This window comes from Mizuhopecten yessoensis, unplaced genomic scaffold (genome assembly GCF_002113885.1).
Source record: "Mizuhopecten yessoensis strain PY_sf001 unplaced genomic scaffold, ASM211388v2 scaffold3537, whole genome shotgun sequence".
NCBI classification, from domain to species: Eukaryota; Metazoa; Mollusca; class Bivalvia; order Pectinida; family Pectinidae; genus Mizuhopecten; species Mizuhopecten yessoensis.
Window position 1 is genome coordinate 263821 of NW_018405094.1, and position 16668 is coordinate 280488.

Genomic DNA, 16668 nt, shown 5'->3' on the forward strand with positions numbered 1-16668 from the left:
CATGTGTTGTTTTATTCCTGAATCAATGTCATTAAATTTTACAAAGAAAACGGAATCAACTAAAGGCAACATGACCATGTGTCATATACTGACCAAGAAACTGTTACTGTGCCCCTCTGTGTACCCCACACCTACTGACAGAGGAACTGTTAATGTACTCCTCAGGGTACCCCACATATACTGTCCACGAAACTGTTACTGTGCCCCTCTGTGTACCCCACACCTACTGGCAGAGGAACTGTTAATGTACCCCTCAGGGTAACCCACATATACTGACAGAGGAGCTGTTATTGTACCCCTCAGGGAACCCCAACCCAAGTGACCTTTAAACTGTATTTATATATGGTAATATACAATACATTATATTTTCAATATATAATCAACACAATTCGGAAACGAGTACCATCTGTGTACCCCGTATCTACTGACCAAGAAACTGTTACTGTACCCCTCAGGAGACTCCACATCTACTGACCGCTAAACTGTTACTGTACCCCTCAGGAGACGCCACATCTACTAACCGCTAAACTGGTACTGTACTCCTCAGAATACCCAACATCTAATGACCTCGAAATTGTCACTGTACCCTCAAGGTACCCCACAATACTGGCAAAGGAACTGTGGCTGTACCCCTCAGGGTATCCCATAACTACTGAAAGAGGAACGGTGACTGTACCCCTCAGTGTACCCAATATCTACTGACAGAGGAACGGTGACTGTACCCCTCAGTGTACCCTATATCTACTGACAGAGGAACTATTACTGTACCACTCAAGGTACCCCATACCTACTGACAGAGGAACGGTGACTGTACCCCTCAGTGTACCCAATATCTACTGACAGAGGAACAATGACTGTATCCCTCAATGTACCCCCACCTACTGACAGAGGAACGGTGACTGTACCCCTCAGTGTACCCCATATCTACTGAAAGAGGAACTGTGACTCTGCCACTCAAGGTTCCCCACACCTACTGACAGAGGAACGGTGACTGTACCCCTCAGTGTATCCCATATCTACTGACAGAGGAACTGTTACTGTATCCCTCAGGGTACCCTATACCCTCTGACAGAGGAACTGTTACTCTGCCACTCAAGGTTCCCCACACCTTCTGACAAAGGAACTGTGACTGTACCACTCAAAGTTCCCCACACCTTCTGACAGAGGAACTATTACTGTACCACTCAAGGTACCCCAAACCTACTGACAGAGGAACAGTGACTGTATCCCTCAATGTACCCCACACCCTCTGACAGAGGAACAGTGACTGTATCCCTCAATGTACCCCCACCTACTGACAGAGGAACAGTGACTCTATCCCGCAATGTACCCCACCTACTGACAGAGGAACAGTGACTGTATCCCTTAATGTACCCCCACCTACTGACAGAGGAACAGTGACTGTATCCCTCAATGTACCCCACACCCTCTGACAGAGGAACAGTGACTGTATCCCTCAATGTACCCCCATCCACCTACTGACAGAGGAACAGTGACTGTATCCCAAGTTACCTAACACCATGGGTAACGAGTGTATTCACACGTTTTTAATGTAGTTCGCTGATGCAAAGACAAAACCACAAAACAGGTTGAAACATTCATGTCACCGACACACACACGTTACAGTTTATGGGTCAACTTCCAAACCCATCTCCATATCCCAGACAGTAAGGACAGAGGCACGACCACGACGTAATCGTACAGGTGTAAAATTTAACATACATGTAACAGGTTCATCTCAGGTGAGAGAAGGTCAAAAGGTCATTGATATTTCTCATTATCTATAGTTGAGATTCGATCCGGTTATGTTTTGACTTTCTTGCTTTATAATTCAAATAACATTATTTGTTAGATCAAATAATTTACCTTAGAGTACTTAAGCATGACATACTTTATATTTTGTATGAAAAACTGACGAGTATAGTTTCACCTATTCAAGGTAGAAGTGCCGTATTGTTTCCAAACATCGTACTATTTATACTGTCCGTTACAAAATCTTGGTTTTCATACAACAATGTGTTTATTACATATATTGAGTACTTGTCTGTTCTGATATATCATATGAAATATTCTTTTTTACTTCAAAATTAACGCTTCACTAAACTAACTTTTGCTTAACACCTTGGTGTAAAGAGTCTTTTAAAATATCATATACAATCGAACAGACAAAGGTCAATATACAGGAGAAGTCGTCCGGCTAACCTCGTTCCACATTGTTCATTGAACTCTGCAGTTGGACAAACTTTGTTCGGAACATTTCTGTAGTTTGTACTTTACTGTCAGACTTCAGCAAATGAAAGCACGAATGTCCGATGCGTTACGAATGGCTGACCTTATTTGAAATGACGATAAGAATTCTTATGTAAGGGTTCAACGATATCTTTCTGTCAAGGTCGGTCCCACCGAGATGTCTAAGACCCCAACACGCTTATCTTTGCAATTGTTTCGATACAAACTCGGCATTGGGTCAGTACCGTTAGCCATCAGTTCGAAAGCCGCCATCTTGCAAGTATGAAGTTCCTTACGGCTGTCATCATAGCCATAGTGCTGGAAGTCTGCAATGCCCACTTGTGTATGCTGAGTCCACCCCAGAGAGGTTCCATGATGGGTATCAACAAAGCTGGAGCCAATGACTGCATACTGACTGCTGCACGCTGTGGTGGCCGGCCGGCAGGACACCCCGTCATGGGATTGAAAACCGGCACGAACTTTACAGTGACGTTCCAGAAGAACCTGGACCACTACGACAAAGCAACACCGGGATCTTTCCAAGTTGCTATCGGTCAAGAGAGGACGGGTACAGAGATGAAAAACCTGGTCAGTATTCCGGATGCTGGCGAGCCGTCCTTGACTCTTTACTCTGTCAATGTCACCATTCCGACAGGACTGGTTTCCAGGCAACTCTACGTGCTTCAGACGGCGTACGTTACCAACAACAAGCAGGCCCCAGCTGTCTTCTACCAGTGCGCCGACATCATCGTCGAAGGATAGACCAGAAACAGTGGTGACCTTTTCTCATTTTGTGTGTGTGTTGGTATGCGACTTTTGGTGGACGTTGCAGACGCTGTTGAAAGAACATTTCGATTTGTTCATTTGAAGTATTAGCTACATAAATAAGTACTGGTTTACTGACACGCTGTCCAACTTACCGCTACAAGATACTTGGTCGTGTTTTATAGACAAACTCATTACCAACTATTACATATTTGTTGTGTAAAACAGCTGTTTTGACTGAATGTAACATTCCCTGTTTAATAGCGTTGGTTTTGTTTGTTAATATAAGCAATATGTCTGTACCACGTGTCTCAATCCGTCCATCGCATGCACGCGAGAATGTTGACTTTCATTTCCGTAAATTAATTACATTCTCTGTACACATAAATGTGGAAAATACCAACTGTTCGTGTTGTGTAATGGCAGATGTGAAATGCTTGTACATGAAAGAAAAGTGCACGCTGTAATATATATGTACATGTAAGCTGGTCAAACGTTAGTGTAGTTTGTGTTGATTTTAACTCAGTGATACGGAATAGTAACGTGTGTTTATGAGAAGCTACATCAAGCAAGTTGAATAAGTCCATATACCAATATATGAACAGCTTAACTTTATGGAATACTCAAAACATAAAAGTCAGAAGTGTGATAAACTGTTCATCATGTGACTATGTCTAATGCCAATTTTTATTTAAATTTAAAACCTCGATTTCTATGTTATGAGACAGTACGTCACATGATTGTTTAAATCATGAAGTCACAATTAAACTGAAATCCAATTAGAAATTCGTTACAGCCTGTTACGAACGGAAATAGAGGTCTCAATGTTAATTGGTTAAGGCAGGTGTCATTGTAGCTGTTCAGGAAGATGTATACATGGAAGAAAGTGCAATATAAATCATGCTTTACTCGTCAACACGGGACCATTAAACTGATCAATGTTCGGAACGCTGTTGTTAATTACCATTAACACATTAGCACCACCAAGTAAACAAGAAAACCATCTGAACGGGAAGCATTTGTCATGCATGCATTGACACAGATACATCCTTGATGAAAACAGAAGTCTGACCTCTGGATCAGGGGTCATCGGAATGAAGAGGTTTGAACGAGCACGTGTAAAACAGAGCATTACTCCTAGAACTCATTTGTAACGGTTTTTATATAACTCTTTCAGTCGTGTATCTCACTAGTAATTTATAGCTGGAATAAGAGTTGTCTGAATTGGTATGTACGGAGTTCTTAAAGGTAAAGGACATAATAGCTATAATAGGGAAGAAGAGTTCCACTTGGAATCTTTTACACAGAGTATCCTCCCTTATATAGGTGGTGAACAGTTTTACACAGAGTATCCTCCCTTATATAGGAGGTGAATGATTTTACACAGAGTATTCTCCCTTATATAGGAGGTGAACAGTTTTACAGAGTATTCTTCCTTTTATAGGAGGTGAACAGTTTTACACAGAGTATTCTACCTGATATAGGAGGTGAACAGTTTTACACAGAGTATTCTCCCTTATATAGGAGGGAAACAATTTTACATAGAGTATCCTCCCTTATATAGGAGGTGAACAGTTTTACACAGAGTATTCTCCCTAATATAGGAGGGAAACAGTTTTACACAGAGTATTCTCCCTTATATAGGAGGTGAACAGTTTTACACAGAGTATTCTACCTGATATAGGAGGTGAACAGTTTAACACAGAGTATTCTCCCTTATATAGGAGGGAAACAGTTTTACACAGAGTATTCTCCCTTATATAGGAGGGAAACAGTTTAACACAGAGTATTCTCCCTTAATGTAACCATGACAAACACTGTACCCCAATTCTCTATGTAATGTTACCATGACCACCACTGTACCCCACCTAACAATGTAATGTTACCAAGACCACCACTGTACCCCACCTAACACTGTAATGTGACCATGACCAACACTGAACCCCACCTAACCATTTGATGTAACCATGACCACCACTGTCCCCCACCACACCATGTATTTTTACCATGATCACAAATGTACCACACCTAACCATGTAATGTAACCATGACCACCACTGTACCCCACCACACCATGTATTTTTACCATGATCACAAATGTACCTCACCTAACCATGTAATCAACCATGACCACCACTGTAACCCACCTTACCATGTATTGTAACCATGACAAACACTGTACCCCAATTCTCTATGTAATGTATAACCATGATCACCACTGTACCCCACCTCAGCATGTAATGTAACCATGACCACCACTGTACCCCACCTAACCATGTAATGTAACCATGACCGCCACTGTACCCCAACTCTCTATGTAATGTTACCATGGTCATGGTAACATTACATGGTTAGGTGGGGTACAGATGTGGTCATGGTTACATTACATGGTTAGGTGTGGTGCATTTGTGATCATGGTAAAAATACATGGTGTGGTGGGGTACAGTGGTGGTCATGGTAACATAACATTGTTAGGTGGGGAACAGTGGTGGTCTTGGTAACATGACATTGTTAGTTGGGGTGCAGTGGTGGTCATAGAAACATTACATAGAGAATTGGGGTACAGTGTCTGTCATGGTTACAATACATGGTAAGGGGGGTTACAGTGGTGGTCATGGTTGATTACATGGTTAGGTGAGGTACATTTGTGATCATGGTAAAAATACATGGTGTGGTGGGGTACAGGGGTGGTCATGGTTACATTACATGGTTAGGTGTGGTACATTTGTGATCATGGTAAAAATACATGGTGTGGTGGGGTACAGTGGTGGTCATGGTTGATTACATGGTTAGGTGAGGTACATTTGTGATCATGGTAAAAATACATGGTGTGGTGGGGTACAGGGGTGGTCATGGTTACATTACATGGTGAGGTGGGGTACAGTGGTGGTCATGGTTGATTACATGGTTAGGTGAGGTACATTTGTGATCATGGTAAAAATACATGGTGTGGTGGGGTACAGGGGTGGTCATGGTTACATTACATGGTGAGGTGGGGTACAGTGGTGGTCATGGTTATACATTACATAGAGAATTGGGGTACAGTGTCTGTCATGGTTACAATACATGGTAAGGTGGGTGACAGTGGTGGTCATGGTTGATTACATGGTTAGGTGAGGTACATTTGTGATCATGGTAAAAATACATGGTGTGGTGGGGTACAGGGGTGGTCATGGTTACATTACATGGTTAGGTGTGGTACAGTGGTGGTCATGGTTACATCAAATGGGAAGGTGGGGTTCAGTGTTGGTCATGGTTGCATTACATTGTTAGGTGGGGTACAGTGGTGGTCATGGTGTTACCATGACCAACACTGTACCCCCCCTAACCATTTGATGTAACCATGACCACCACTGTACCCCACCTCTCTATGTAATGTTACCATGGTCATGGTAACATTACATGGTTAGGTGGGGTACAGTGGTGGTCTTGGTAACATTACATTGTTAGTTGGGGTGCAGTGGTGGTCATAGTAACATTACATAGAGAATTGGGGTACAGTTTTTGTCATGGTTACAATACATGGTTAAATTGGGTACAGTAGTTGTCATGGTAACATAACATCGAGAATTGGGGTACAGTGTTTGTCATGGTTAGATTACATGATTAGGTGGGGTACAGTGGTTGTCATAGTAATATTACATGGTTAGGTGGGGTACAGTGTTTGTCATAATCATTACATAGTGAGTTGGGGTGCATTGGTGGTCATGGTTACATTACATGGTTAGGTGGAGTACAGTGGTTGTCATGGTAACATAATATGGTTAGGTGGGGTACAGTGATGGTCATGGTTACATTACTTGGTACGGTGGGGTACAGTGGTGGTCATGGTAACATTACATGGTTAGGTGGGATACAGTGGTTGTCATGGTTACTTTACATGGTGAGGTTGGGTACAGTGATGGTCATGGTAACATTACATGGTTAGGTGGGGTACAGTGGTTGTCATGGTAACATTACATGGTTAGGTGGGGTACAGTGACGGTCATGGTTACATTACTTGGTACGGTGGGGTACAGATGTGGTCATGGTAACATTACATGGTTAGGTGGGATACAGTGGTTGTCATGGTTACCTTACATGGTTAGGTGGGGTACAGTGGTTGTCATGGTTTCTTTACATGGTTCGGTGGGGTTCAGTGGTTGTCATGGTAACATTACATGGTGAGGTGGGGTACAGTTGTGGTCATGGTTACATTACATGGTTAGGTGGGATACAGTGGTTTTCATGGTTACTTTACATGGTTAGGTGGGGTACAGTGGTTGTCATGGTTACTTTACATGGTTAGGGGGGGTACAGTGGTTGTCATGGTAACATTACATGGTTAGGTTGGGTACAGTGGTGGTCATGGTTACTTTACATAGAGAATTGGGGTACAGATGTGGTCATGGTAACATTACATGGTTAGGTGGGGTACAGTGGTGGTCATGGTTACTTTACATAGAGAATTGGGATACAGTGTTTGTCATGGTTACTTTACATAGAGAATTGGGGTACCGTGTTTGTCATAACCAGTACATAGTGAGGTGGTGTGCATTGGTGGTCATTGTTACATTACATGGTAGGGGGGGGTACAGTTGTTGTCTTACATTACATGGTAGGGGGGGGTACAGTTGTTGTCTTACATTACATGGTAGGGGGGGGTACAGTTGTTGTAATGGTAACATTACATAGATAATTGGGGTACAGTGTCTGTCATAGTTACTTTTCATAGAGAAATGGGGTACAGTTCTTGTCATGGTACCCTTACATGGTACGGTGAGGTACAGTGATGGTCATGGTAACATAGCATGTTTAGACGGGTTGCAGTGTTTGTCATAGCTACTTTACATAGAGACCATGTATTGTAACCATGACAAACGCTGTACCCCAATTCTCGATGTTATGTTACCATCACCACCCGTACCATGTCATGTAACCATGACCACATCTGTCCCCCACCTAACCATGTTATGTTAACATGACCACCACTGTAACCGACAAACACTGTACCCGAATTCTCTATGTAAAGCAACTATGACAAAAACTGTACCCCAATTCCCTATGTAAAGTAACTTTGACAAACACTGTAACCCAATTCTCTATGTAGAGTAACCATGACAAACACTGCATCCCAATCCTCTATGTAAGGTAACTATGACAAACGCTGTAACCCGTCTAAAAATGTTATGTTACAATGACAACCACTTTACCCCACCTCAATATGTAATGTAACCATCACCACCAATGCACCCCAAGTAACCATGTAATGTACCCATGACCACCAATGCACCCCAACTCACTATGTAATGTTTATGACAAACGCTGTAACCCGTCTAAAAATGTTATGTTACAATGACAACCACTTTACCCCCCCTAACCATGTAAAGTAACCATGCCCACCAATGCACCCCACCTCCCTATGTAATGTTTATGACAAACACTTTACCCCAATTCTCTATGTAGAGTAACCATGACAAACACATGTAATGTTACCATAACAACAACTGTACCCCACCGTACCATGAAATGTAACCATGACCTCCAATGCACCCCACCTCCCTATGTAATGTTTATGACAAACGCTGTACCCCAATTCTATATGTAAGGTAACTATGACAAACAATGTAACCCGTCTAAACGTGTTATGTTACCATGCCCACCACTGTACCCCAACTAACCATGTAATGTGTAACCATGACAACCACTGTAACCAGTCTAAACATGTTATGTTAGCATGACCACCACTGTGCCCGACAAACACTGTAACCTGTCTAAACATGTTATTTTACCATGACGACCACTGTACTCCACCTAACCATGTATTGTAACCATGACAAACGCTGTAACCCGTCTAAACGTGTTATGTTACCATGACCACCAACCAATGTACCTCACCTAACCATGTAACGTTACCATGACCACCACTCTACCCCACCGTACCAAGTAATGTAACCATGACCGTAACCATGACCATCACTTCACTCCACGTAACAATGTAATGTTACCAAGACCACCACTGTACCCCATCTAAACATTAATGTAACCATGACGACCTCTGTACCCCGTCTAAACATGTGATGTTACCATGACCACATCTGTCCCCCACCGTACCATGAAATGTAACCATGACCAACACTGTACCCCACCTACCCATGTAATGTTACCAAGACCACCACTGTACCCTCTGTGTAATGTTACCATGCCCACCACTGTACCCGACAAACACTGTACCACAATTCTATATGTAAGGTAACTATGACAAACACGGAAACCCGACTAAACATGTTATGTTCCCATGACCACCACTGTCCCCCCCCGTACCATGTTATGTAACCATGACCATCCCTGCACCCCACCTAACCATGTATTGTAACCATGACAAACGCTGTATCCCAATTCTCCATGTAAAGTAACCATGACGACCTCTGTACCCCGTCTAAACTTGTAATGTAACCATGGCCATCACTGTACCCCCCCTCAGCATGTAATGTAACCACGACAAACACTGTAACACGTCTATACATGTTATGTTACCATTACCACCACTGTACCCTCTGTGTAATGTTACCATGACAACCACTTCACCCCACCTAACCATGTATTGTAACCATGACAAAAACTGTTCCCCAATTCTCTATGAAAAGTAACGATGACAAACCCTGTACCCCGTCTAAACTTGTGATGTTACCATGACCATCCCTGTCCCCCCCCACTGTCCCATGTAATGTTACCATGGTCATGGTTACATTACATGGTTAGGTGGGGTGCAGTGATGGTCATGGTTACATTACATGTTTAGACGGGGTACAGTGTTTGTCATGGTTACATTACATGGTTAGGTGGGGTACAGATGTGGTCATGGTAACATTACACAGATAATTGGGGTGCATTGGTGGTCGTGGTTACATTACATGGTTAGGTGAGGTACATTGGTGGTCATGGTTACTTTACATGGTGTGGTTGGGTAGATATGTGGTCATGGTAACATTACACAGATAATTGGGGTACAGTGTTTGTCGTGGTTACATTACATATTGAGGTGGGGTACAGTGGTGGTCATGGTTACATTACATGGTTAGGTGGGGTACAGTGGTTGTCATGGTAACATAGCATAGAGAATTGGGGTACAGTGATGGTCATGGTTACATTACATGGTTAGGTAGGGTACAGTGGTGGTCATGGTAACATTACATAGAGAGTTAGGGTACAGTAGTGGTCATCATTTTATTCGACGGTATTCCCTATGTTTGGCAACGGTTTTTACATGATCATGTGACCTTTAGTTGTTGGAGGACGAAAAACTAAGCAAAGGAAAACATAACATTAAATACGTCAGTCACCAATAACTAATTAGAATGTACGAAACAAAGTGTTCTTGATCCATGTTATCGTTTAGTGCATGATTTAGAAACAGCATTCGCCACTTGACTAATGTATTCAGTAAAAATGTATGTATATATACATGTACACTAGTTCTAATATAAATATCCACTATCAAACGGTAGATATGCAGGTGGCAACCATGGTTTACAGCTGTATACAGTCATTTACAAACCTAAAACGTACATCGTGATCTGATCGCAGACACTATATCTATTGTTTCATGTAAACTAAAGATTGACTCTAATTTTATAATTTCAAAATGTGTCTGGTCAAATTGTTTATCCGTTTTTATTGTTGCGATATAACACCTGTTGTTAACCCGTTGTACCAGTACTGGCATGGAATGTGTTCCACTTTCTTGTGATAAGGGACTGGGACTTCAGAATACTGATAAAGTATGCAGGAACTAAGCAATTCACATGATAGTGCTACGACTATTTTACTTTTCGAAATTAAAGCACCACAAAAAACTCAATGCTTAACATACACGTCTACTGAAATACACAAGTAACAAACCATTCATTAAAAAATATATTTATTTCGAATAAAGCGTGTTTCCGTCCAGGGACTAAACAAACCAAAAGATACTTGGTAAACGCAAAGTTTCAGTGAAATTATGTTCGAAAACTGCACGAAATAAGCCATAACATATTTGTACATGCACAAAAAGAAAAGATGAATTCTGGAGGATCCATGTCGGTCTGTGAAACTGTGAAGGGGATGGCTTTGAAGCTGACACTTATAGAAAGATGTGAATCTCGCGATGCGGGATTGCTGACACCTGACTGTAAAATCGACGTTGCATGATGGCTGTATGCAAAGGACCTGTGAGACCGATGGTGCAGAATTGCTGTAAACCTGATGGTACAGAGGACCTGTGAGCCCAACGGTGCAGGATGGCCGTAAACCTGATGGTGCAGAGGACCTGTGAGCCCGACGGTCCAGGATGACTGTAAACCTGATGGTACAGAGGACCTGTGAGCCCGACGGTCCAGGATGGCCGTAAACCTGATGGTGCAGAGGACCTGTGAGCCCGACGTAGTGGAATGGCAGTAAGCCCGACGGTGCGGGATGAAAGTAAGCCCGACGGTGCGGGATGGCTTTAACCCCACGGTGGGCGGGATGGCTATGGACCTGACTGTGCTGGATGGCTATGAACCCAACGGTGTGGTATGGCTGTGAACCCGACGGTGCAGGAGAGTTTTGAACTTAAAGATGCAAGGTGAATGTGAAGCCGACAAATGGGATGGCTGTATCTGTACGGTGTCTCTCGGTCTATGAGCTAGATGGATCAGCATGTTTGGGTATATAGAATGTAGCGAGAATGTCATTTGCATCTACGGTCCTGAACTGGCTGGGTACGGCATAAGTTGTTTCTGCAAAAGAAATTAGCAACGCTAAGTACGGGCAATTTATGTTTTGGTATTCTAGTAATATACACACTTTTTCGATGGTTCATTTGTGACCGTTTGTAGTTGTAACCCGAGAGCGCTATAGATCATATGGAATTATGTGTTAACATTGTAAGCAAATTTGATAGCGAACTGATATAATTTACTTTATTTTCGATTTGAACTGGCTCAAACAAAAATGCAGTCAGGGTCATGAACCTTAATCTTAACAAACCCAAAATTCTGTCTCTTTATCATCATACTAGAAACATTTCAAGATATTTTGTTTACACTCAACCATTATGTTTGGAACAAAAGGTCCCATTTCGACAGATATAGCCGAACGCCGAGGTTCCTCACTCTATTATCTTTGCCGTGAACAGTTAGTTTTCTAAGAAAGGTGAACCTAATATTTTTTTTGTTTTTCGGGTATTAGGCAAGATGCTAGTAGCTGGTTGGAATAAGTACCTGGCTGGTTCGAGGTGAAAGCAGTCTCACTTTCCGTCAAGACAACGGGAGATTCAACCGCACCCAGGGTGAATGTGTTCCTCTGCCCCTGTGTGTGTTCCATCTCGAGAGCCTGAACACCCTGTTCTGGTATTTGTTCTATCGTGAGAGTATGAACTTCCTTTTCTTGCATTTCTTCCATCTGGAGAATCTGAACGCCGGGTTCCTGTAAGTGGTCCATCTGGATAATTTGTGTTCCCTGTCCCTGTGAGTTTTCGTCCGTCTGTAGAGTCTGATCGTCCTGTTCATATATGTGATCTGTTGGCAGAGTCTGAACGCCTGGCCCCTGGAAGTGCTCCGTCCGAAGGGTTTGATAAGCTAGCTCCTGTGAGTGGTCCATTTGGAGTATTTGAGTAGCCTGTCCCTGTGGTAGGCCAGACTGCGAGATCTGAACGCTATTTCTCAAAAGCTGTATACCGAATGGCGACGTTATGGGCTTCAGAATGCTTTCCTGTCCGTACAAGCTTCCGCAGACCATTGGTATGGTCTGAAAATTGGCGTCTTGTTTGTCAGCGCTCATGGAAGATAAGTTGTGACTTTTGAAAGGTAACGTTATTGGCTGCAGAGAATTCTCCGGTATGGTTATAGGGAACTGGAAAACGCCCGCTTGGTTTGATAGTGATATAGTCTGCAGTGTGTTTTTTGAGCGAACCGGCGCTTTGTTTAGACGTTTCAAAGGTAGCTTCATTGGCTGAAAAGAAGACTGGCCATGTGCATGTCCTTGTCCCTGATGGCAAAACGGCTCCAAAATCTCACTGTTTCCTTCTTTTCGTGCTATCGAGTAGACTCCGTCCTGGTTCTGCAAGGGTTGTGTCTGAAATCATTAAAAAACATTCTTTGTAGACATTGTAAAGAGTCATGTACCCTGTTTATTGCAAAGCATAATGATAATGCTGCACAAAGCTTATTTTACACTTAGTATGGAAAAAGAGGTTTGTTGTGGTAGACAAGAAGGCATGTCTCTGCGCTTCCAATGATTTACTATTTCCTACCAATATTTTTTTTACCCTAAAGAGTACGTTGATATTGTTGTGGGAAACTCTTCCCAAACAATCACTACGACAACAAAGGGTATTCCATTATTGGTCGTGATGCCATTTTAAAGTTATAGATAGACAGTGCCCCTAAAATAACACGGTTAACACTTAACAGCTTTGGATCAAATGCGTGTTCCGTTTCATTAAAGAGCCACACAAATTGGATCACTTCGCCCTTTTCCGTCTCATGCTAGAAGTAACTCGATTTCGTGTGGCATGGAGTCCTATTGTATGTTATAATGTATGTAACTGCGTTCAAATTATCATGTATACCCGTTACAGAGGGTGAAATCTCTATAAAGTACTTTCTCCATACAATCCACATGTTTTTCTTGTTTTATCTTATTCTATTGTAACAGGAAACGAATAGTGTGCTTCCACCGGGGATCGAAACCTCGATCTCCAGGTTCCTAGTCGGACGCTCTACCACTGAGCTATAGGGAAATTCCCCCTAGCTCGAAGCTAGAAGGTGACAGTAATCTTGTATACAATTAAAACATGCTACACTAATCCCCCTTTTTAAAATGTTCGCCCTCGAACACCACAACCCAGGTTCCAAGCTCGTCACCACAGGGAGGGACACGGACACCATTTGTAACAGGGAAGACAATAGTGTGCTTCCATCGGGGATCGAACCCTCGATCTCCAGGTTCCTAGTCGGACGCTCTTCCACTGAGCCAAAGGGAAATTCCCTCTAGCTCGACGCTAGAAGGCGACCGTAATCCTATATGCAATTAAAACCTGCCACACTATCATGGCCCTTTCCCGCGGGATCAGTTCTTTGACAGGAGAATTGGATGGGAAAGTCTTAAATTTTACAGATTGTCATAAACATTTATGGGTAACTTTTAATTCGAATGCAAATTTGGGGGATCATGTAAATGGAATTAACACTTCTGTTATGAAGAAAATTAATGTCTTACGGAAACTGAAACTCTTTTTAAGTAGGGATGCTCTTTTAATAATTTACAAGACTTTTATTTTACACGTTTTAGAATATGCTTGTGAGTTGTGGGACGGTTGCACTGTTTTTGAATCTGAAAAGTTAGAAAAAGCCCAACGTGAAGCTGCTCGCATTATATTAGGACTTCCTTCATATACTCCTATTAATACTTTATATTACGAAACTAGTCTTGAAACTTGACCTAATCGCAGAAAAAGGAGGAAACTTCAACTATTGTATAAGATGCATAATAAATTAACTCCTGATTACTTCAATCATCTTTTGCCGCCTTTATCTGGAGAAAATAATTGTTACGCTTTACGTAACAATAATAACTATAGGATTCCTCCTTTCAGATTATCTCTTACTAATTCTTCTTTTCTGCCTTCTACTCTTCACTATTGAAATAACTTAGACAATTCGGTTCGATCCCTACCCTCTATTAATTCATTCAAATCCTGTTTCACATCAAATATTCAGTCAAGTCCACCTATTTACTTTAAAATCGGAAATCGTAAATGCCCTTTTCAGAGTTAACCTTGTTGAGAGTGCATCTTGTAATTGTGGTCATCCTTGTGAGAATGTCTTTCACAATTTTATGGAATGTCAACTTTTTACAAACGAAAGACGTATTTTGGTTCAAAGTTTGATTAATTTGAATGTTGCGTTAAATTTAGAAATTCTTTTGTTAGTCAATTCACAATTATCCGTGGACCTTAACTCAAACATTTTTAGATCTGTGCAAAACTTTATTAAATCCAGCAAGAGATTTAGAGTTCAAATTGTAATAACAATTGTATATATTTATTGTCATTATTGTAATGTCATTTCAAATGTATATTGGGAGAAGGCGTTGATAAGTTGTTATAACTTGTGCCTAATCCCTTGTCTAATTTTGGCAATAAATATGTTTAAACTAAAAAACGTTCATAGTGCCTGATCAATCATGCGAGAACTCCTCTCCACTCTCCAGACAACACTATTAGAGAACTGTTCCGGAGAGAAAGGGCTATACTAGATTGAGAAGTACTAAGTGCTATTGAAAAATTGGAACATAATAAATAGAAATCAACAACTTCTGTAGACACTTGTTTTATAAACAAACGAAACGCACTGTAAGAATAATAAACAAGAAATAGTAACACTTCATCGGCCTTCTGCTGGTGTTTACGCCACTTAAAACTGAGTTCCGTATGAGGGTATAGTAAAGGACAAACGAGACTGTACTATATGGAACACATGATGATATCATGATCCTAGAAATTAAAGTGTGATATATACTAAATCTTGTTATCACAATCAGCTTGATTGCATTTTTTTTGTATTGCAACGTTTAAAAAATGGCGACATGGAATTTCTTTGTCGTTTTCGTAGATACATTAAATATTTAAATTTAACAGGATTAAATACTGAATTTCCGTTATGATTTTTTCATACAAAGCAATTGATTGGTATGAATTTTTGCTAAAATTACGAAAACATAACTTGACCGAGAAGTGTAAGTGTGATGAACATGTATGTGTATGACGTACATGTATGCGTGTGATGTACATGTATGTGTGTGATGTACATGTATATGTGCCAATATAAAACAATTTTAACAAATACAAAAATGGACGCTCAATATCAAACTCCAGTTCAATATTAAAAAATGCATTTACGTAAATTGTTGAATGTATTTCTTTTACAAATATAACATATGAATATTTTTAATCCCTAAAAAAAGTTTTAAAGATATTGACATTGTTATTTAATTTAATAGGATGGATTTCGGTGGGTTTTTTTGTGTACTGAAAGTGAATTAACCATCATTTTCTAGATTTATTCCAAGGTGCAGGATTTATTTTCTTAAAAAGGGAGAATTGCTGATTACTTCAGGTTTTACTGGGTAGTACAGATTCAACGTTGTTTCATTTACTTACCTTAGAGATTGGGTCTGGAGTCCGATACATGGCGAGATTATTGCTAGCTATCCGGTCTTCCTCCTCTTCTTTTGATCGCCGCTGAACAACGTTCACAAGTTCAGGATAGCCCCTCCGAAAATGGGTGTGACGATACTCCAACAGGTCAGGCCAGTTTTTCCTTGATATTCCCGCAAAGGGTCGTCTTTGAACTTTTTGGAAACCATACAAATTTAATTGACGCACAAGACTGCTTATGTTTTGAGTTTTGAATGTATCAGATTTTCTGCTTAAAAACTCCGTCTGAAATATTTTTCTATTTATGATGAAAGACTTCCCGTCGATGCTCCACGAAATTGCCCCACTGTCACATGTATTTAAAAGCTTCCAAAGCTTCAGAGGAAAGCGTATTTGTGACACAGGTGGCATTAAGAGTTTATCCAAAATGTTTTCCTCAATTTCCTCCATATTATGTTCTTTTTACCTGGAAATCGCGAGTGGTGTTGTTCTCGAACAGTGGCACGTCTTGC

At 41.2% G+C, this 16668-nt stretch overlaps 1 protein-coding gene across 1 annotated transcript; it reads right to left on the reverse strand.

The window, feature by feature from the left end:
- Window positions 1-10914: 10914 nt before the first annotated feature.
- Window positions 10915-16668, reverse strand: LOC110447609 (heat shock factor protein 5-like). The gene is made up of 3 exons (XM_021493405.1): window positions 16160-16668; window positions 12219-13071; window positions 10915-11735 (listed from the first exon to the last, which is right to left on the reverse strand). The coding sequence occupies exons 1-3, from the start codon at window positions 16604-16606 to the stop codon at window positions 11635-11637; spliced, it is 1401 nt and encodes a 466-aa protein (XP_021349080.1). The 5' UTR covers window positions 16607-16668; the 3' UTR covers window positions 10915-11634.

Bases quoted from the DNA above. Each gene is read 5' to 3' on its own strand.
- LOC110447609 (XM_021493405.1), bottom strand. From the start codon at position 16,606: ATGGAGGAAATTGAGGAAAACATTTTGGATAAACTCTTAATGCCACCT. The intron at 13,072-16,159 runs GTAAGTAAATGA...TAATGATTTCAG, and splicing joins CTCCAGACCCAATCTCTAAG to ACACAACCCTTGCAGAACCA. The intron at 11,736-12,218 runs GTACTTATTCCA...TTTCTTTTGCAG, and splicing joins TTTCACCTCGAACCAGCCAG to AAACAACTTATGCCGTACCC.